Raw genomic sequence first — 23771 nt, 5'->3', positions numbered from 1 at the left:
ACTTTCTGTGCGGCCAGAAGCATATTGCTTTTTTTCTAAAGTGTTGAGAAAATGAGTACAGAAGAATTAAATTGAATTGAATTTACGGGAGGGGTCAAACCCAGCATTCTCTAATCTTCCCTCTTTTCCACCTTCCTCATAGTCTCCACAGATGATAAATATAATATATCATATCATGTCATGCCATATATCATATATCACATATCACATCATATCATATCACATATCATATTGTATAGCACATCTTATCATAGCCATGTCATGTTGCGTCCTATATAATATATTCATATATCATATATGTTTGAGATTTTCAAAATTCTCTGATCTTCCCTCTTTTCCACTTTCCTCATAGTCTCCACAGATGATAAATATAATATATCATATCATGTCATGCCATATATCATATATCACATATCACATCATATCATATCACATATCATATTGTATAGCACATCTTATCATAGTCATGTCGTGTTGCGTCCTATATAATATATTCATATATCATATGTGTTTGAGATTTTCAAAATTCTCTGATCTTCCCTCTTTTCCACTTTCCTCATAGTCTCCATAGATGATAAATATAATATATCATGTCATGCCATATATCATATATCACATATCACATCATATCATATCACATATCATATTGTATAGCACATCTTATCATAGTCATGTCGTGTTGCGTCCTATATAATATATTCATATATCATATATGTTTGAGATTTTCAAAATTCTCTGATCTTCCCTCTTTTCCACTTTCCTCATAGTCTCCACAGATGATAAATATAATATATCATATCATGCCATGCCATATATCATATATCACGTCATATAGCATATCTTATCATAGTCATGTCGTGTTGTGTCCTATATCATATATTCATATATCATAGCATATGTTTGAGATTTTCAAAACTCTTCTGTAGAGTGATGATTGATTGATTGATTGATTGATTGATTGATTGATTGATTGATTGATTAATTGATCGATCGATTGATTGATTGAGGGAGAGTTGGAAACATCCAGACTCCCTTTCACCATCCTTACGAGTTCATTGTACTTTCTCCAGAATTACATTTTGACAACGAGAAATTACCTATAAATTTTTCCTGGAACCCTTTCGTTCAGGAACAGGTTTCTTATATGTACTGTAAATCTACGACATGGATGTCCCATCTTTACTTCCCTTCCAAAGAAAACTATACTAAGGATTTTTATTGCTTTATGAAGTTTTGAAGTCCTGAACATAAGATCCATTTGGAAGCATAGTCAGCACTAGAACTAGGTCATCGAAGACAATTAATTCGCAACAGTGCGCAGAAAATTTTAATTGAATAGATTGTAGAATGTATCCTATAAAACTCCCATTGCTGCTATTTGAATTAATCTTTGAGATGTTCAGAAATAACTTTATTTAAACACACACGTTGGTATACAGTATATTTGTATTTTAGATTTCATGTAGGTTGGAAAGATGGCTGGTTTGCTCATATCTTCAGACATGGTGAATTAAAAAATGTTCTAGGTTTCTGCTCATTCATTTGTGAATTGGGGGTATATCTGTAAGACTTAACAGTTTATCCTGCATGTTGTAATTGTAGACGAAGATATCTGCTTTCGACATGGGCAGAAATTACCCTTGAAACATTTTGTATGAAGTTTTCTCATTTGGAAATTTTTTTTTTGTCGTAATCTGTAATGTTTCACTTCCTTTCCAAAGAAAACTATGCTAAGAATTTTTTATCGCACTTAAAAGTTTATCTCAGTTTGCTAGATTTGAACCTGCAAATCTCGGATCTAATGGAAAGCTTTACAGAACTTTGAACATTGAGGACAACTAGTTATAGAATATTGATCTGAACAATTTCAACAATAATGAAAGAAGGAAAACCAACGTAATGAAATCTAGTCTCTCTAGATGAGCTCTTCCTGTTTTAAATAAACAAGCTATGTGTTGTGTAATTTATTCATCCTCTGGAATCTTGTGACGTAAGAAATACCAGAAATACAAGAAAAATAGTTGATTTGAGATATGGTAGTGCAAAGTTTGATAAACTTTTGTGGACTTTACAAGCAAAACTTCTAAATAGAATGCAAGTTGAGCATTAATAAAATTGCACACTTATATTCTGTATTGAAATTGTTTCATTACATAAGTAAGAATCAACGGAATGTGTATATTTTCTGAAGAATAGATAATTTTTTACTTCACGTCTTCTGCTAGTAAATGTGTACAGTATTATATAAACGTTTAAAATGCTGTTATACTGGATGAATAACAGTTGACCCATAACAATATAATCACTGAGATTAAAAAATTTAAGTTGAGTTATGCAATATACTTATGTAATGAAAACCAAGTAGGCCAAGTATGTAGGCTAGTATGTGTGTGAAGCAATTGATATCATGGGTTTCCTTGTGTGTATTACGAAAGCCATTGGATTCTGCTTTGAAGGTCATGGACTTAACTTCTGCCTCCATTATTTTGACGCAGATTGTAAATAATAAATTGGTTTAGCGATTTGATTGATTGCTAACACCTTCAGCTGTAATCGACTTCAGATATCTAATTTGGAGGATTCCATTTCTGAGGTGTAGGCATTTGTAATATTATGATAGATGAGGATGATGAGTTGATGACTAATAGAATATAATTTTGATGGGACTGGGAAATTTTGTTTGAAGTTTCTGGATAGGATAGGATAGGATAGGATAGGATAGGATAGGATAGGATAGGATAGGATAGAATTCATTCACGTGCCATAAATCTAAGACACGAGATCCCAGCCTTGAGACTTTATTTCTATTCCAAAGCATAGCTATCATTCCACTGCTTAAGAGGCTAATTCAGTATTTTTATTCATGCATTATTCTTGATAGTTAAACCTGTCATTATATTGGTTACTCACGAGATTAAAAAAATTGATAAAAATATTCAGTAAATAAAGTTAAAGTAAGAAGTCTTATGTAGGATTTAAGCATTTATAAAATAATACATACCTGAATGAGAGGTAAGTTTAAAATACGGTATCCATATGCCATTGAGGTGTACCCATGTATAAGAGACAGAAAGGCAGAGCTTCCATGCTTTCTGGACTTCGACAATAGAAGGATATGAATATAGTTAGCACCACTCAATTTTGTAGGAGGCTGGGTAGGCTGTGGAGCAGTTCTGAAAAACATAATTTCCCCTCTATTTCAGCTTAAACCCAGACTCTTCCAATGCGTAGTCATTCTGATAACAAAGATGACTCTAGGAAAAATTGATCAGTCAATGTTAAACAAATTTCTACTAGTCCTTATCACAGTCTACTATATACAGTCGCGAAGCTTGAGGTGTTTTTTTGCAAATCTCGTGATAAAGCGCTCCAAGCGGTTAGCAACTAGAAACAATAGACTGTCCATGGTCGCCTTTGGACTGTGGCGTATTTCTATCGAGTGCTAGCTCGTTGCGTATTTCACATTGATGCTTGTGAAATGTTCGTTATTGGTTGTAATGAAAATGTTAATGGCTAATATATAATAATTTGAATAATAATATGGGACAAGGAGGAGACGTTTGTAGTGCTATAAATTGTAGCAACAGTAAGAGAAAGAGGCCAGAGTTATCCTTTTTCCGATTTCCGAAAGATTCAGAAAGGTCCCTGGGTTTCCAAAAGAATGCTGTGCAGAAACAAAACTCTTAATTTTGAAGTTCTTTGTGGCTGTTAGAATACTTTATATCCTTAAATTTCACAATGAAATGTTTCAATCTCACCGAAAGGACATTAGATACCAGATAAAGTTCTATCACTTAGGCTGCTAAATTTCCAGAGAAATAAAGGTTAGGTCTGCTTTTTTTTCAGAGGATATATTTTTAATTGTAGCTATTAATTTTGTTATTATTTTTATGTGTTATTTTACTAAAGACGTAGAAAAATTAAGTTCGTTTTGATGAAATTTATTGATCACGTTTTATTTTCAATTATGGTGGGATTATTATTGCTTAGGCCTACTTTTTTTTTTTCAAAGGATATGTTTTTAATTATAGCTGTTAATTTTGTTGTTATTTTTATTTTTTGCTTTACTAGAGAAGTAGAAAAAGTCTGTTTTTTTTCAAAGGATATGTTTTTAATTATAGCTGTTAATTTTGTTGTTATTTTTATTTTTTGCTTTACTAGAGAAGTAGAAAAAGTCTGTTACAATAAAATTTATTGATCACGTTTTATTTCCAATTCTGGTGTGATTATTATTGCTTAACCTTATCCCACTTTGTTAACTACGTAAGCCTACACTACAAGTACCGGTACACGTAAGTTACTCCATTAATTCATATTTCCATTATTATTGTTGTAAAGGGAAATGCAAATTAATATTTATTGGTTTCATAGTTAATTATCGCTATAATCTTGAATGAGTGAAGCTATTATAGTAAATTTCAGTTCGTTTTGCACAAACAAAAATTATATTAACTTATTTCTTGCAGGTATCTTCGAGTTTATGGTGGAATTTAATATACTTCATTAAAATAATAAATTAACTTTATGCATTTAATATTTCAATAATGGAAGGAAGGTGTTAATTTTTCCAAAAGAACACGACAACGAAAGTGTAACATATTTTGTCATCTGCTAGGAGAGAGATCTGCGATGATGAGGCGATAGTAGCGATCCTAGTGGTGGGCAACTACCCATGTTTGCATTTTTACTACATATTGAGCTTCGCTACTATATATAGTAGACTGTGATTACCTGTTAAACCTAACACCTACGAAACATGACAACTTAGTAGTTGCTCCAAATTTTTTTATGCATTCCCTAGATGAAATTAACTAATCCTAATGTATTTTTTTGGATGGACACAATTTTATTATTCAGTCATTTGTTGTTGTTTATTAAATATTATTTTTTCCGTTAATTTACTTGCAACTTAATATGAAAATCGTTATTCTGAAGATTCTATAAATCGTGGACATTTCATGTTTGTATCATTTTAAAGTGCAAGAATTGGACTACTGTACACAATTTTTAAGGTTAAATTAAAACATAAAATTGGCTCCTTTTAGGGGATTACATTTTTAAAATATGTTTTTATATAGCAGGAATTTACTTCTGAAAGGAGGGAAAAAAATCATTATATTCTTTGAAATGTTTTATATAGAACTGTGTTGGTAGCAGAATTGTATTCGAATGAGAAGTACAGTAGAACCTCTATTATCCGTGTAATGAAGGGAATGGACTGAACAGTTAATCGAAAAAAACGGATAATCCGTGCCATGAAAGATTCTAATACTTAGGCCTATAATTTCGTAATCTTCTCCGTGGTCTTGTGTTTAACATGCTAGTTAGTGGATCAGAAGTTCACTAATTTAAGTTCGGTTGTCAATAACGGGTTTTAAGGGTCAAGGGAATCCTGATGGTTGTATGTGGAAAGATAGAAGTCGTGTTGTAGATATACTGTACATTCTAGTACTTTATACACTTTACGACTGTTTTTATTGTATTAAATCGAGCACAGTTGTAATGTCAGTCTCGTATTCTCATTTGACATGAACTACAGTTTCTCCTTTCTCAAACCTCTCAGTTATTTGCACTTTTTTCGATACTAAGCACATCATGTTTTCTTTCGACAATCATGGTAGATATTTTGCATAGAAGGTGAACAGTACAGCCAGTTGAACAGTAGAAAAAAAAAGACTGATTGGCGCATAGATTTACAATTGTGTGAAAGTTCTTGGGGTCATTTCTTTGAAAGCGGATAGTGACTATTTTACAATTTGGAAAAAAACCTTCCTCACAAATAACAAGTAACTACGCCTGTTACTTGAAGTGCGTGGAAGCCTTCTTACTACACACTGCGCAATGGTAAAGGCTTCTAATAACTCTTTAAAGAAAAATTATGTCCTAATAATCTGCAGGATTTCATATTTTGTTCTGCAGTAGAGAGAGAGAGAGAGTCAGATAATCCGCCGATCAGTTAATAGGGTGACAGATAATCGGAGTTCTGCTGTAACTGTACAAATAATTTACTGATGGCATGTTGAGGGTGGAAGGCTCAGATTGAATGAAACCTGTGCTAGCCAGAGTGATGAGGAGGCTACTTCTCAGCAAAAGGCGTGTTATCAGTTGTGGGGTATTACTATAAACAAACAGATAATCTCTAGTTTTGAGATCATATAATGTCCCCTCAGCACTTAAGTATCAGCAGTTGCCCTTAGGTGATACCAACAAGCAAAAGCCACCAGTGTAGCTCAGTTGACTGAGGTGCTTACCTACTGATCCGGAGTTGCATTTGGGTGTGGTTTCGATTCTCACTTGGGCTGATTACCTGGTTGGTTTTTTCCGACGTTTTCCCCAACTGTAAGGCGAATGTCAGGTAATCTATGGCTTCATCTCGCTATCACCAATCCCATCGATGCTAAATAATCGAGTAGTTGATACAGCGTCGTTAAATAAGCAACTAAAAAAAACCGTACAAAAGAAACAAACAAGCAAAAGTAGTATGAGGCATTTTACAACTGCATTCTCTTGTTCCAGTATCAGTATTGCAGGCCATAATTAAAAAAAAAAAAAAAACTATTACATTTAAAGCGAGGGAGAGTTGTGGACATTTAAAATTATTTATCTGATAAATTATTAATTTTAAAAGCAGTGTGCCGTAAAAGGTAGTGACTGCTTTTGTTAAAAACTTAATATTTTTAGGAATGATTATAATGTTAATTAAATATAAAATGGCATGTTGAGTTCGTGTAAAATTAAGTGATGAACGTAGTAAATAGACTGTAAAGTATAAAGTGATCAATGATTTATCTACGCATCCAGAACTTCGACTTTCTCCACATTGTGGCACGACACTGCACCGTAACATGGTGGTAGACTACTAATGTGAGCCAGCCAACCAATTCATGATGCATGACTTGGTAACTTGTTTAATTTCTCAATACCTATTAGGAATACCATTTTGATTTTTTCTATAATTGTATAAATTTATTCGAGGTAGTCTTGGGATTTTTTCTGGAATTTTAAAGCCAATTTCTGGCACTGAAAACAATGTTTGTAACATAGTTACCAAAATAATCAAAAGGGAGATTAATAAAAAAACACGTGTTACATCTTTTCACTCACAGAATATGTGCCTATATTTGATTTCAGCGAAATCAGGGACATGAAAGTCAAATTTTCTTTAAATTTGTGTGATTTGACGTGGAATGACTCTTGTGTTTTATTCTTTTTCCAGATGGAAACAATGCTGAAACTCTGTTGGGAGCCTTGGATTCTGCTTACTTGTTTTCTTATGCAGCAAGCATGTTTCTTAGGTGAGAAATTAAAACATGTTATACAGAGTTGGACAGATAAGACTGGCCCATCTCATTTCATTTGATTTGAAATTATGCCGGTTTTATCTGCCTAATTCTGTATACAGGATGATTCACGAGGATTTGCCGCCACTTACGGAGCTTATTTCTGAAGACATTTTGAGTAAAAAAATGTGATATAAAAATGTCCTATTCTCAATATTTACAGAGTTACACTAATTTTAAATTGTTTGTAAAATACGTTTTTTATTCAGTTTGAAAGTGGAAGAATATTACAAATAGAGAATCAATCATTCAGAAGTATCATTTCTTTAATTGGCAAGTATTCTGAAGCTAAAAATGTGCTGTGAACTCCTTAGTTGCTTCGTACAAACATCTTTTTCAATTTTTAACTAGAAAATTACATTATTCTTACGCACTTATCACTGATTCTATGCAGTTCAATTTTGCATCCTAATTTACAGTCTTACAGAGTTTGAAACACATTTTCAAAAATGATTGTCGAGGCTTTGCTCCAATTAATCGTTTTTTTTGTAGTAAGAATATATTTTTACAATCTGCAGAATTTCCCCAAACTATTATTCTGCAGGACATAATGGAATGAAAAGAAGCAGAATGTATTGTCTTTAAGATACTACTGTTTAGAAATTGCTGTAACGACCTAATTGCGAAGCATGTTGAACTAAGTTTGAGGGTTATTTCTCTAAAATCATATTGATATTGAGGGAAGAAACATTATACCTGTTAATACAGGGTGTTCAAAGTGCAGGGATGCTTCAAAATTGTTCCAGGGGGCGTCTGATATTAGGAATGATAAAAGCATTTCAAAAAAGAAACACTTGATTACATTGGATCTTACAATCAAAATATTGGCAGTAGAAAGTGTTTCAGTACTATAATGGGTATATCTTCTTAGGAAATGTGAATATTGTGACTGAGAAAGATAATGATTGCTCTGCTGAATGAACAGAATTGAAAAAGCAACTTCGTTTTGGCAATAGTTTTGAAGTTCTTAATATAGACCAGTCTGTTGCTACAATAGGACCTCATGTTTCAGCATCTGATAAGGACAGCCCTGTTCATATGAGAAAGAGGATGAATATTGAATGGGGAAGTGCAACATGTTGCAACTCCCTTCGGCACTAATGGCAGTAAACAGTGCAATCATTTCTTGCATTTTCGATTAAAATGTGACAACTTTTGAAATCACTCAAGACTTGATTAGAAATAAAATTACTTCGAACAATGTGAAACAAAAAATTGATTCATATTTTTAAATTCAATGATGCATCCATTTAAGACTGGTTTTCAATGTCTGTTTTTGTTTCGTAATTTTTTGTTCTTAGAACTTATTCACAATATATCTGTAAACTAAATTAAACTGCAATAGTCTTATTAATTTGATATGACAATTTTATGTGATTAATTTCTATTGTTTAGTAACTGGAGATATTTTAAAGAATTTTAATGGATAATTTTGCAATTGTTTTTGCTTTTTTTTTTTAATTCGAAGTTTGTTGTTTTTTTTCCATAGCTACTTCGAAAGAAATAATTTTTTTCTGTGCTTTCAGATGTATGTGAAAATTGGTATGCAAAATAAGTTATGTTCCACAAATTACAGATTTGAAAACAATTCTGAAACAAACGACTTATAACCTATAATAAACGAATTATTCACGAAGTAATAACAAAACTGTATTTGAAAATATAATAGATTTAAGTCAGTGGTATTTATTTATAACAAGTGCAGCAAAGCACACAGATATTGCTAATATAAAATAATAATAATAATAATAATAATAATAATAATAATAATAATGAAGATGATGATGATGTCTTTTAAAATGGCCACTTTCATTGTTCATAGTTATGACAAACGCAATTTATATTGAATTGACATGGAAAGAATAAGAAAAAATAAAGGAACAATTCTCGTGATACCCGGCCCCGGAACAATTTTTCCCTTGAAATTATTCAATTCTCGTGAATTTTTATTGCTATTGCAGTCATTATCCTCATTGTCATTGTAGTCATCACCACACCCATTACATCTGCTGCCATCACAATCCACCACCACCAGCACCATTAGCACTTCCTTTATCTCTTTAGAACGAGAAATTGATCATCATGAAATGGTGTGACACGGATTGAATACAATCAAATATTCCTAAAATACTATTACTTTCACTAGGAAATCTACTGATGATAAGTTTATATATTAATAATTATTATGTCTCTTCAAGTATTAGATTATAGTCTGTTACGGTTTTTGGTAATCTTTTTAGCCTTTTATAAACCCTTGGAGTATATAAAAACATAATATTGACATTTGAAGATGATCCATTCTTTGAATATATTTTCGAGTTATGTTTTGTTGTTTTGAGCATAATGAATTTTCAGAACTAACAATAGTACTGAAACTAGGATTTATGGTGCAAGAATAACCCCTCTGGGTCAGTGTACTACTGCTTTCCAAGCTGAAGTATTTGCTATCTTAGCTTGTACTCATGTAAACCTAAATAGATCATGCATAGGCATGGACATCTACAGCTGGGCTGCTCTGGGTGTTATAAGCGCTCACAGAGTAGACTCCAGGATGGTTGCAGAATACAGATGGAACTATCATCCAATATTCTGGCCCAAAATTTTTTATCAACGTTCCTAAGTGCACAATCAAATGGGCTCTAAAGGGCAACCTGGCAGCCTGAAGATCTATGCCAACTCATTGGAGAACCAAGACCTGAGTTAACCAAACAACTCCTAGCCCTAGAAAGGAGAATCTTAGGATTTGCTACAGGACTCTCTCTCTGCACACTGCCACTTGAATAAGCATCTACTATCCATCTGAGTGGTTATGTCACATCTCGGTTTCCCCCTGCCCATTTCTTCTGCCCCTCTGTAAAGGCTAGTGGCTGGGCTATCTTAGCTATGTCCTGAAAATATTTGCCATTCAGAATTGAATGTATACGTAATATTATACAAATGTTTAAAATAATTTCAAGTAAAGGGCCCTGTTAAATAACTGTTATGTGATTTCCCCCATTTCGATGACCCTGTAAAATAACCATTCATACAGACAGTATGTATAATGGGAGAAAAGTTGGCTGATATTGTACTCTCTTTGTGCTAAAACTGGGCATGTGTTATTATTACTATTATTGGTATTATTATTATTATTATTATTATTATTATTATTATTATTATTATTATTATTATTATTATTATTATTATTATTATTATTATTATTAGCGTGTGTTGTTGATGTTGTCGTCGTCCTGAGAATTGAGGGATACTATCATATCTTGAGTCCTGAATTTTAATTTTTGTTATCTTTGTTGAAGATTGGTGTATTGAGAGATCCTGATATTGATCCCATTTCTGTATGTTTACTTTTAATTCGTTACTTCATCACATACAAAATTTTTGAGTTGATGTTAATATTTTCTGCAGTGTATGGTCTTGATTTTTCAGTGGCTTTGTGGCAGAGAGGATGAATCTGCGATATTTTCTTGCCATAGGAATGATCACATCTGGAATATTCAGCTATCTTTTTGGTATAGCGAAGTCTTATGAAATTCATTACTTATGGTACTTCATAATAGTACAGGTAAGCAAGATTAATTTATATTGTGTGTCATCATCTCCCTGACTAGGAGGACAGTGTTTCCCCAAGGATGAAGTCCATAGTTTCGAAGAACCTCTTCAGAATATGCAAATCCACGAATATTGCTAGAATGTAGACATAATTCTCGCGAATATTTGTTGTATTCTTTTAATATTTGAATGTATGCATCCAAATCTTAAAATGGAACAAATAAACAAAATAAAAACTAGTACTTCTATCCTAAAACATTATGGTTCAGATAGTTGTTACAAAATTTCAGTAATATCTACGGTAAGTGACATATTCATTTGCATGTAGATCTTACTTATGGTGATGGTGTAAATTTGTTGAATGGTAACGGAAGGAATATGAGTATCCAGTGTTCGAATTGATGAAAATGTCGAGAGCAGAAATTACTAATTTTTTTCTTTTTTAAGGTATTTATATCAGTTATAATATATTCGGTTTTAAAGTTTATTGTTATAAAGTTATGTGCTATTATTGTTCGTAATATTACTGTGGCACCTGACATGATATTTTGAATTTATGGTACCATGATAACTCTCTCTATCCTACCTTTTGACTTAATAGGCGCTATATAATTTAGAAATAAATTACGAAATCGTTTTATGAAAACAATAGCAACAAACATTCATGAAAACAACAAGCATAATAGTATTTCTGGCATAGTTAAAAAAAAGACAAAAGACAGTCTAAAATTCTATTTTTATATCTGCAATGCTTGGGAAAAGTGACATAATCAATTTCCACAAACCTTTTTTGATAATTTATTGACAACTTACACTGGTTTATGTCAATTTGATTTTTTTCTGTATGAATTATTGTAATGGGAGAAATACTTGTGTATTTTTTTCCAAGCGAGCAGATGTTCCTTAAGTTGTCAATAAATTATCAAAAAAGGTTTGTGGAAACTGACTTATGTCACTTTTCCCAAGCACTGCAGATATTAAAGGATAACTTTTTTTAAATGTTGAAGTCCAAGTGCTATTTAAAAGCAAAATTCGAAAGCAAACTCACTCTAGAGGAGAAAATGTTTTTTCTGCTGAAAATAAAAGTAAGTACTGTATTTAGGAAGCAATTTTAGGAAAAATATCGCTGTTCACGCCAGTGTGGTACTAATTAAAACATAGGCTATGTAATGTATTTGCCATTAAGCAATTCTTTCGGCGAGATGGTACTTCATAATATTTAATTGAAACATATATTCAGAGGGAAGAATTTTCTTTTTTCAGTTGGGAATAAACACAGGAATGCTGAATGCTTTGATCCGAACATGTAGTTTTGTTCATGACAAAATCCATTATCCTTAGCTGGATTTTAACTCACTTTACTAATTAGATGAACGCACTTTTAACACTGTATTGCAGACAGTGAAATCATATTTCGTATGTTGTCTCTCTCTCTTTCTCATTTGCAACTTCAGTTTCATTAGAGGAGACATAGTTTAATTAAATTTTAATCAGTTGTATATTTGTGTTTCATTTGCAATTCTCACTACATTATAACATTTTTTCTGGCATTCAGATTTTGGCAGGGGTTGTTCAGTCCACTGGCTGGCCAGGAGTGGTGACTGTTGTTGGAAATTGGTTTGGCAAGAAGAAGAGAGGTAAGATGATACCTAATAGTCAAGAACTTATCACGTTGACAAAGTATCTTAAAATATTGTAAATCCCTGCTCTTCTTCTTCTTCTTCTTCTTCTTCTTCTTATTATTATTATTATTATTATTATTATTATTATTATTATTATTATTATTATTATTATTATTATTATTATTATTGTTAAAGTAATTAAATTCAAGTAGCTGTTGTTTCTAAATATTATTCACTTTTAAATTTAAAAACTGTATCAGTTGTCCCAGAATTAATAGATAATAAACACCCAAAACAACAGAATTAAACTAAAGTGAAATTCGGAAATCTAAGATTATGTTGTGCTATTACAGGCATCATCTTTGGTCTCTGGAACTCTCACACATCAGTAGGAAACATCTTGGGTTCTCTGATAGCTGGTGAATATGTGGAACAGGACTGGAGCTTGTCTTTTATTGTGCCGGGCATCCTGATAGCTGCTATGGGCTTCATTATATTCTTGTTCCTAGTCTCGAGACCATCCGATGTAAACTGTCCTCTGCCAGACCAGGTTTGTGACAAGATACAAACCTCATGTAACATGAAAATCCATTGCAAAGTTTATATTAGGAACTAAAACTTTAATATAGCAACATCTTAATGTCCTTTAAGCACCTTGGGTCCACACCTGTGGAGTAACGGTCAGATATACAACTGGGAGGGATGGATTTTAAGGAGCAATGAAAGTCCTTGTCATGGCGTTATTTGAAGGGAAAGTAAAGTTGACTCGTTTATTTATAGCACATTTGAATGTTTGAATGAGTGTGTTGAGGCAGAGTTTATTGACTGCTGTTTCTTGTTCATGAAGTTTTGTGCCTTGTAGACATATGACTCTGAAGACAATATTTATTTCAGATTTCAAATAACTCTGCAGAATGTATTATGAAACTTAATCGAATTCTGATATACAAAGTAGAAAGCGTTTAGAAAATGAGATCGAACAGAATTTAGATCAATGGGTCGCAGTATTTTCAGGACCAGATGACTCCTAAAAAAGTGCTGTAATTATTTACAGTAGCTGTTACCAAATCAGCGATTTTTTGACTGATTGCAGTATGTAAAGATAAACTGTTAGTCAGCTTAGGGTCAGAAAGAATCCCATATATTTATCAGCATAAGTAATAAAATTTCTGCTAAATCAGTGGTCATGACTGCACTGTATTAATGTGGAAAAATTATCTACAATGGTGTGTAAAGTACTATTAGAACATGATGCAGCTCTTTCTTACTGCTATCCTTGTTTCTTAGTGCATAAAACTTCATTTTCCTAATGTAAGCGTGATATGGCTACTGGCAACAGATGCTTTGGTATTCATTTTCATTTGCATAAAAGCCCTTAAGGCTGCTATAACCTTAAAGTAATATAAAATGTTAAGGATTATTCTCGGTTGAAACTTACTCATTAAGCAAGTGTCTAAAATTTATATGTCATTAAATAACAACACAATAAAATGAGTTTTTCCGAGTTTTATTTTACAAAACTTGTTTATAAAAATGTCCTAATATGACATTTTTCTATTTCTAGAGAATATTAATGTATTTACCAATCAATTCTGTATTATTCCAATTCTGTCACAGAGAGAAGTGAATCTAATATTTTTAATAAGATATTTGATAATTTATTAATGCAAGATTGTAATATATTTTAAATTTTCATCTGTAGTAATCTATATAACAGGTGATGGAGGTAATTTGATGACGACGATGATGAGGATGATAGTGGTGATATGATTATGGCAAAAGGTTAAGGTTCTATTTCTGTCATCATGAAGTTCATTGTCTGCTTTTGCTCTCAGGTGTCTCCAGAGAGACCGCACCCTCATGGTTATGAGAGGGTATCCACAGAGGAGCCTGTCGAGGATGATGAGAATGAGATGGTGAGTGATGAGGTGAGCGTGACAGATCTCATTTAAACCTGCAGCATGCAGCATGTGGCATGTGCATAGCTGGATTACGGTTCAGACACTGTCGTGCTTCCTGCATAATACTATATAGATGAAAAACAGATTTGTAAGTTTAAACAACATTTAAAGGCAATTTTTTTCATGCTCACTATTTGATCCGAAATTTACAAGTTCAGATCCATTTCAGGAGGACAGATATTAAGTGTGTTAAAGATTCTTAGCATTACGTGCTTTGTACAGAAAGTAAGTTAAATTAAAGACACATAAAAGAATGATGTCCTTGAATTAAGGTTTCAGACAAAATTTACCGGCTATTTCTCATCTACAGTGTTTCATGCTTTGCTGACATATGTCTCTACAGTCTCACAGTCTGCAGAAACTTTTAGAATGTGATATTACTGTGAATATCCTGAAGGCATTAAAACACTGAAAATTAATAGGACACGTAGAATTGGGTTAATAATTAGTTGTCTAGTGATATACAAAGAAATAAAAAAGATCTAAAGGATTTATTGTATACTGAGTGACATATACAAACTTCATTATTAGTGCAGATAGCGAAAAATGGAAAGAGGAGAAAGTTGTTGAAAATATGTAGTTTTTGTCTAATGTGCTTGTATTTTCAACGTATAATCCACTGTTGAAACTGTACACTGGTACGAGCATCATTGAGAATGGAAAATGCCCTGTTGTTAATTCAGTATTGCCAATTTTGTGGTTTTTCCACTCGATCTAACAGATTGTACATACTTTCGTGGAGAAAAATGATAAATTTTGTATTGTTGGTACTGTAGAGCAGTGGTTGTTCAAGAGCCGCATTGAATTTTTAGTGTTCAGACAGAAGCCAGAAGACAAAAATAATAATTTAATACTCATATGCTTGAGTAAGAAATTGCATAATGTCTTGAAAATATTTTTGGTGATACGTAATATTTACTAAGCAATAACTCTTAATTTCTAAAAACTTTGTTAGCAAATGTTTTTACTTCTAAATTTATTATTATAGTAATTGTCTCAAGAACATTAATGCGAGATTTAGACGCTATTTTCACTGGAGATTTTATGTAAGGGAGACGTTAATATCAGAAGGCAGCTGCCTGACATTCCATTTCTGTAACATTTTTTATATTACTTATGTTAAAGAAGTTTGATTCACATTTACAAGTTGATGCAGTCATTGACAAAACAAAATTACGCACATATTTTGTCCAAAAAGAGTAATATCATTAAAATTATTTTAAGTCCTGAGTATAATAAATTTCAAATCGTAAGCTTTCTTGGTTAGGGTGACAAGATTTATAAACTTAAAAAAACAGGACATTTTACAAAACTTGTTTTAAAAAACGGACAAAACAGGATACTTCAATATCAAAGAGTGCAAGCATTCCTTCTATCCCTAAGGATCCCTTCAGACGAGGCCACTGGTGCTGCGAACGCGCATTAGTGGCACTTTGAATGCGTGTTTGTGGCACTGCTTAATATACTGAAGTTTTGTAGAGAATTTTTCAGTCTTCCAATGCACATGGACGTAGAAGGAGTTATATTTTTGGCAACTTTGCTCATACAGAGAAAGAATAGACATGAAGATAGAAGAGTCTGGGTTCATCCATTAGTTTGAAAAGACTAAACCGAGACTATTTCATGCCTTGTTTGATGATTTACATCAGGATATAAAAAAAAATATTAATTTAAAATTATGCAAATGAGGGACGATATGGCATAAAACATATTTTTGTTTAATATTTAAGAATTCAAAATTAAATATAATAGGCAGCAAACATGAAACCATTCATAGCACATAATTCACCCAATATACTACAAATCTGTTTCTGTAGCATAATGGTAAAGTCAAAGATTGTGGTGGTGTAATTGAACCCAGGTTCAAAACTGAGATCAGCTAATTTCTTTTTTCTCTTAATTTATTTACATTATTTTAGATGCGTTATTTTATTTTAACGTGAAATAAAGGAGATTTTACTACATAAATAATATATCCGTAATTCGCACTAGTCCAACTATTTAGTTGTCTAGTCCATGGTTATATTATTATTATTGTTCTATATTTTTTCTGTCGTAACATAGCTTGTATACTGTCGTGAACAGTGTAGGTGTAGGGAATTGGTGGCCCAACAGTCGTCTGTTAGCAATACCACTCAGGCACCACTAAAATAGTGGCCTGGCTGTGGCTCCGTCTGAAACCTACCATTTAATTCTACATATCGCGACGAGAAGCACCACTTTTAGTGGCCGCCACCAGTGGCGAAGCCAACCACTCAGACCATCTGCAGCTCGACTATTGTGGTTGTAGCTGTGTCTGAAAGCCTCCATTTAAATCCGTAATTCACAAGCGGCAACACATTAACAGCACTTCTAAAAATGACAACTTATTACTATAATGAGACTTCATTCTATCATCAAATAACACTATTTAATAGTGACTATCATTCATTAAAAACATGTCTTATTGTTGAAGTGGAACAACACTGTATCAAAATCTTTTTACGAATGAAATTTTAACATTTACAACTACCAACAGTTATATTTATTTCACACATATAAACATAGAGTTTTAATCTGTTAAACATGAACTGGTTCCTTCAACATCAGAAACTTTGTTCTTAACCTTATATTTTTCAGATGATTTTATCTCCTGCAAAAGTTTAGGATTATTCAATAACATATTGCAAAACTCTTTACAACCGAGATCCTGAAAATGAGTCTTAACAGTGATAATAGCTTGTACAGTTTCAGTTATGAAACGTTTCTTTTCATCAATCCACAGGCTGTTCATAATCGACAAGATTCTTTCCACAACAGCATTTGTGCCTGGTACAGCCAATACAAAGCATATAACAACTTCTATGTTTTTAAACTGAACAAATGCATTTTTAAGTGCATCAAAAACGTCACACTATTTTTTTATGTACTTCATTATTACTGCTTTTCCATTCTTCTAGTTTGCAAGTTACAATATTGTTCACATGCACAGTTTCATCAAATAGTTCATGTACATCTATCTGAACTGATGAGCCTGAATCTATTGCTTTTAGAACATTAAGAGATTTGGAAATTTCATCCCAGGATATAACATTTTTCAGTGTCATCCAATTTTAAATGTTTTCATAGGTTCATATGGAGAAACCCACTTTTCAAAATAATCTATGAAAGTATCATAAAATAAATTTGCTATTTCTTCAAATTTTGATTTTATGAAAAACCTTCATTCTCTACCTGGGTTCAAATTGAACTGACAAGCGAAGTTGTTAAGTTGACACATTTTCTATTGATAATCTTTACTTTAAGTAAATCTAATTCTTCGGCTGCTTCAGTTGCTGAGATGTTGGCTCTTTCTAATCTTTTAATTCAATTTGAAAATATTTTCAGCTGACTTTGGATGAAGTGAAGCCAAAGGAGTGACTGTGGGTTTTCAAAAAATTGTTTCATTAAAGTAGGGCACCTGTCCTGAAACATGAAGTATGCCTTGAGGGGGTCAAATCTTCCACCCTTGTAGTATAATGTGGAAGTATTGAAATATTTTGTTAACTATTGCTTCCACATCAATGGGAAGAATATCTGCACTTGTCTGAACAACATTTTGTACCACATGTGCAGCAAAATCAATCCCTTCAATGTTCATTTTAAGTTCATTGTTCAATTTATGAAAAACATTGTCCTTTCCAGCTCTCTTATAACCTCCAAAATTCATATTGCAGTTATCTGCACAAAAAGCAAGAACTTTATCAGTTAAATTATTTTTCTTCAGAATGTCTAGAACGTGATTAGCTAATAAATCAGCGCCACAAATATTGTGGAAACAGATCACTTTACACTTAACACCGTGATCAGGATGGAAATATCATACAAGAACTGGTACTAACTTTGAACTTTTATGGTTAGCTGCATGAACAACATATTTAGCATTTTTAAGTTCTGCATGGATTTCATGCATTGCGTATAGTGATAGAACATTACTATTATAGACTCAGGATATTGAGTGCTATCTGGTGGTAATCAAGTGAATTATTGTGAAAACATTATAAAAATAACTGAGTTTTACTTTCCGAATCTGTATGCATTTTTTCATCTTGAGAAACCTGTATTTAAAAATAATAATCTGTCATATTATAGGAGTAGAATACTTGAAAAAATTAAATCTCATAAATTGAACTTTGTTTTTGTTGTAAGTTTGGAAAGAAAAATGGGACATTTGGCATTCTGTTAAAAATTTGTCGGACACCAGGATAGATCATGAAAAAGGACAGTCCTGACAAAACAGGACGTCTGGTTGCCCTAATCTTGATATATCCGAGGTAATACGGTTTTGCTTTACAGAAATACTATTTATCAGTGAAGGCGTTAAAATGTCCACCAAGTCACTTCTGCCAATAAAAAGTATTTGGAAAATTGTGGGAAGACTTCTATCTAATTCCTTATTTTTGGACACAAAGTTAGTTTGTGTAACTGCTTGATCTTTCTCTGTTCACTGTTCGCTCTGTGGGCCAGGACTAAATCTTTGGTGAGCCACATGGTCCTCAGGTCGCCTGTTGGGGATCACTGCTGTATGGTTTGGCAGTTTTTTTAACTTCTCACACTGGCAAAGAAACATTTCTTTACATTGAAAGCATAGAAATTTAGAGAACTTTCATTCATGTCTGACAGTTTTTCTTGAACTTGTATTGGCAACACTGCTATTTATAGTCGCCAATTCGTAATTTACCCATACAGTACAGTAATGATTGTGATAACTTAAATGCCCTATGGAAAAACAGCATTTTCTGTTCTCATTGAGGCTCATACAGTGTACAGCCTCAGTGGTACAGTCTATGTTGAAAATTCAAGCATATTAGATTTAAAACTATATATTTCCAACAACTTTCCCCTCTTTCCATTAATAACAGAGTTCTTCAATTGCTCAGGACCTTTATAAAGACTTAGATCTATCTTCATGCTTAATTTAATCTAGGAACGTCTGCATTTATTTGAATATGTGGAATGTGGTGATCAAACTTTAGTCATAATTATTTACCGAAATTCTTGAAACTGCCCAATGAAAGAGTCAATACCCCTTATGTACTGGTGTTATATATTTTGTCTCCTCTGAATTTATCTTTTTCTTTTTTTTTTTTTTCCTGTTTATCATTAATCTCCTCTAATCTACCTTATTCCTTTTCTTTTATTTTGGCCCTCTCTCTTCACCGCTCTCTCCTACCTCCACATCATCTTTTCCACTTCCTTCCTGCTTCACACTTTCCCTCACCACATCATCCTCTTTACTATCACTCGCCCTCTTTCCACTTCTCCCCTTTCTTCCTATCCCATTGCTCTGTTTCTTCCTCCACTCCTCTACCTTTCCTTTCTTTCTTCTTTTTTTCTTCTTTGTTTATTCCATTCTCTTCTCCTAGTATTCTCATTCCATCTCCAACTCCTATCCTCATCTCTTTTTAATTCCTCTACACTCTGTCCTTATTTCTCTGGTCTCTTACACACTACCTTCGATCTCATACACTTTTCCAATCTTATTCTTCTTCCTCCTTGTAATTTTCTTCCGGCTGTTTTTTTCTCTCTTCCAAACACACCGTAACCTGAAGGTAATTGTACTCGTTGCTGGATAGGGAGTAATATTGACGAGATGAATCAGACGATTCTCCATGGGATTACCTGACATTCACCATGCAAGTAGGGAAAACCTCTGGGGATAAAGAACAAACAAAGAGATCAAACCAGGTAATCAACCAAGCGGGATTCGAACTCGCGCTCGTGCACAGCTTCAGACCTTGAGTCCACGTAGCTGTCTTGAGCTACACTAATGGTTCCCCGCCACTTTAATCATTTTCGTATCTTTTCAGTTTTCTTTTTCCCCCTTTCTTGTGCTCTTCTGCTGCTCTTCAATATCCCCATCTCCTTCATTTCTCTTGCTTCTTTATTTCCTTCAGCTTTTCTCTACCTTCCCATCTTGTTATTTCTTCGTATCTTCTCTTAATGTATTTTTTTCTTCTCTTCACTCTCGGCATTCCTTCTTAAGCTTCCTTCACTCTCCATGTATCCCATCCACATGCAGACTTGTGGGATGACACTCCGTGGACATGTTTGATATTGGCTGAAGTTCGCTATTCCCATTAAAGGCCTGCTCCCACGTAGCAAAATCAAATCGAATCGAAACAAAAAGTCTACTGCCACTCACATCTAGTGGAATCGAACCCAACAGTAATTTTGTGTTTTGTCATACAAAAGAGAATAATTCTACACAAGATTTATTAATTTTTCTTCGTTCATATTAAATTGTGATTTTTGTAAACATACTATTTCAGCAATAACTTTCAATAGTAAATGAATTAAACCACCAAGAGTGGTTATGATTCATTTGTTTTTTCACGAAGGCTTCACGAGAACTTACGATCATACCCGAAACAAGAAGTTCTGTTCTGGAATAAATATTCTAGCTCTTGAATTCTGTTTGATTCGCTTTGATTCGATGCGCTGCTTTCTGCTATCTTTCATTTAAATACATTGTGAAGAGAAATTCTGTTCGATTCTATTCCGCTAAGTGGGAGTGGGCATTAAGACATTACACAGCTTATTTGATCCACACTTTCGTAACACAATAGCTAATTAAATATACGAGGAAACAAGTGTAATCTGCATTTTACTAATTTTATTTTCCTGAAGTGCTGTACATACATAGCTTTGTAATTGCTTAGACTCTCTTCATGCTTGTTTGCTTGTGTAGCATTTGACTTGAACTGCTTCAGCCAAGTAGAATGAAAGTGAAAGAGAATCTCTTGTATATATACTTTATACTATGTATATAATTATAATGACTCACCTATTATAGAACTTTATTTTCACGTAATACTCTTGTAACTGTCATATGTATTTGGTTCTCGAAACATGCATAACCAGGTAAGTGTTTCAGAGTCAGTTGTCTGCAGATAACTAGTGGTTCTCAAAAGTAGCTTCATAGGTCGCAACTCTTTAATTAAAGTGAGGGAATTTTTAATGTAATAATTGAAAGTATTTACACGAGGCTTTATAAGAATTGAGAAAAATATGTTGTATGCCTAATAGTTAAATAATTTCTTTGTTCACACCATGATCCTTACTTTCACAAAGCTTGAGAAACACTGATGAAGGTGTTAAAATAATGAGAATGTTATATAGAGTGGATACTGAATGCTGTGTTTATTATACCACATCAAAATAAGAATTTGCTCGCGTAATTTGCGCACTTTTTAATCTATTTTGGCTGTTTGAAAATTTGGGGTGCGTAAAATATGCGAATTTTTTTTAATTAGACTTCTTGGTCTGGGTTTTATTCAAGTATATAGTAAACTAATTAAGAATACAGTACTTTTCTCACCTAAGACTACTGGTAATCTTGAATTATAAATAATTAAATTGGGTATATGACAACCATAATGAATGCAAAGTACATAGCAGACGTAGCATTCTCAATAGATAGTCTTTAATTGAGCACATTATACGAATTTATAGGCTTATAGGTGGTTGATCAATGCATTCTTCATGTTGCAGTGACAACTGCTCGATGTCTGTTAAACAGTAAAACAGTTAACAGTAAAACTTAGGAGTAATTTACAAGGACAAGCATCAGTGTTGAAGTAACATTATTTAGGGTTTCTTTGTGAAGCAGGTAGTTGAGTTGGGTACTGGTCAATGAACAATGCCGTGGAATGCAAATATTGGCAATGGAATTTAGGGAAGGAAAATTCATACTACACTGAAAAAAAAATTGTAGGTAAAATGTGTGCGGAAAATACACCGAGCAAAATTAAAGTTCAAAATAATCCTTTAAAATTTAGGGTGCGTAAAATACGCGGTGGCACAAAGTGCGCGAGCAAATACAGTAAATAAGTTATGAACCTATACATTTTCTCAGATCATTGATCATACAGCATATCATTTTATTGAGAATTGTCTGTCCTGTCTGCTTGCCATGCATTCTACTACATACGATAATTCCTGCTTGTCCCAAGATCGGGTGCATATTACAACACATCATACAATTTTGTAAACACTGCAGGTAATAAGAGTCTTGAGCTTTGACTCCTATAATTATATCATTCTTTAGACCACTATACTTACTGTATTGCCCATTTAATTGCGGTTATTTTACTTCAGTATCTCCTTAACTACTGATATTAGAATAATAGGTACTTCTATTTTCAGTTTCATCAATGCTGTGCCCTATAAAACATAAGCCATATCTGTGGATGAAGTGCTGAGCTTCTATTCATGCAGCTCGGGTTTGATCCCTGAGCATGCTGTGATGGAATTTATGATGGTGGACAAAGCAGACGTAGAGGGTTTTTCTTGGGTGCTCCCATTTTCCTCTATAGTTTCACAAACATACCCACCTTCCCATATCATTTGCAGTAATTAAAAATTGACTGAGGTGAAGTCCTAGGGCTAGTACAGGTGTACAATATTAATGCATGAAGGATTTCAGGCTGCAGGCTCTTTGGTTTACTAGATACTTATCTTTGGATGAGACCTACCTCTGTCAGGACTGAGGCAGGATGGCCCATTTGTCAAGATCGGATTCACAAATTTCACCTGTCGCACATGGAATGTGATCACATTCATAGTGAGCACAATGGACTAATGTAAGCCTAACCATTCTGGGTCTGACCTTCGAAAAGCCAAACTAAGTTACTATCAGGTCCTGATGGGTGTTCACAGCCAGCAATTAGTATGCACTTTGTATACATGTAAGTTGTATGTCTGCAGGTGTCCTTCTGTCTGTCATTGAGCGTATACATGCATGCATCTATTTCAGTGCATATGCTATATAATTATTTTGCTAGTTTCCACATAATTTGTCTCCATTTAAATATACAACCAGTGAAGTACGCAGTTCATAAATTTTCATGAGGAATTTCAGTTTATTACAAGTTTATCTTTTAAAGGTAAGATGAACCATTTTTTCTAATTATGCATAAGTTAAACCATTAAAAACATTGTGCTAATAACAAAAATTTAATGCTACAGTGAAGTTACTGGAATTTTTGTTTGTATCATAGTTCACAATACAATCTTAATATTATCACCATTCAAACAAGTATAAGACCCAAGACCTGTTACAGTCTCAGTGAGTCATTCTTGGTCAACCTTTTTTTTTTGTCCCGAAGATTTGTTGCCCTGTGGAATAATAATAATAATAATAATAATAATAATAATAATAATAACAACATAACAATGATAATGATAACAGTAATGGTGACTAATAATACTGATGAAAGCGATAACAGTAATGATCTTTCTTTATTAGTCAAAAAATATTTACAGATCTAGCAGGTTTC

General features: G+C 33.1%; 1 protein-coding gene across 6 annotated transcripts in view; it reads left to right on the top strand.

The window, feature by feature from the left end:
- Positions 1–23771, top strand: part of MFS16 (major facilitator superfamily transporter 16) — a 62658-nt gene that overhangs the window by 15442 nt on the left and 23445 nt on the right. For 3 of the 6 annotated variants that reach the window (XM_069835383.1, XM_069835386.1, XM_069835382.1), the window contains exons 3-7: positions 7217–7295; positions 10767–10902; positions 12445–12526; positions 12865–13061; positions 14347–14439. In XM_069835383.1, coding sequence (XP_069691484.1) covers positions 7217–7295; positions 10767–10902; positions 12445–12526; positions 12865–13061; positions 14347–14439 — 587 coding nt within the window. The remainder of the gene's footprint in view (positions 1–7216; positions 7296–10766; positions 10903–12444; positions 12527–12864; positions 13062–14346; positions 14440–23771) is intronic. The other 3 variants (XM_069835388.1, XM_069835385.1, XM_069835384.1) reach the window with 1 other exon arrangement.

This window comes from Periplaneta americana, chromosome 9 (genome assembly GCF_040183065.1).
Source record: "Periplaneta americana isolate PAMFEO1 chromosome 9, P.americana_PAMFEO1_priV1, whole genome shotgun sequence".
NCBI lineage: Eukaryota > Metazoa > Arthropoda > Insecta > Blattodea > Blattidae > Periplaneta > Periplaneta americana.
This window is presented reverse-complemented; position numbering and strand designations above follow the sequence as displayed.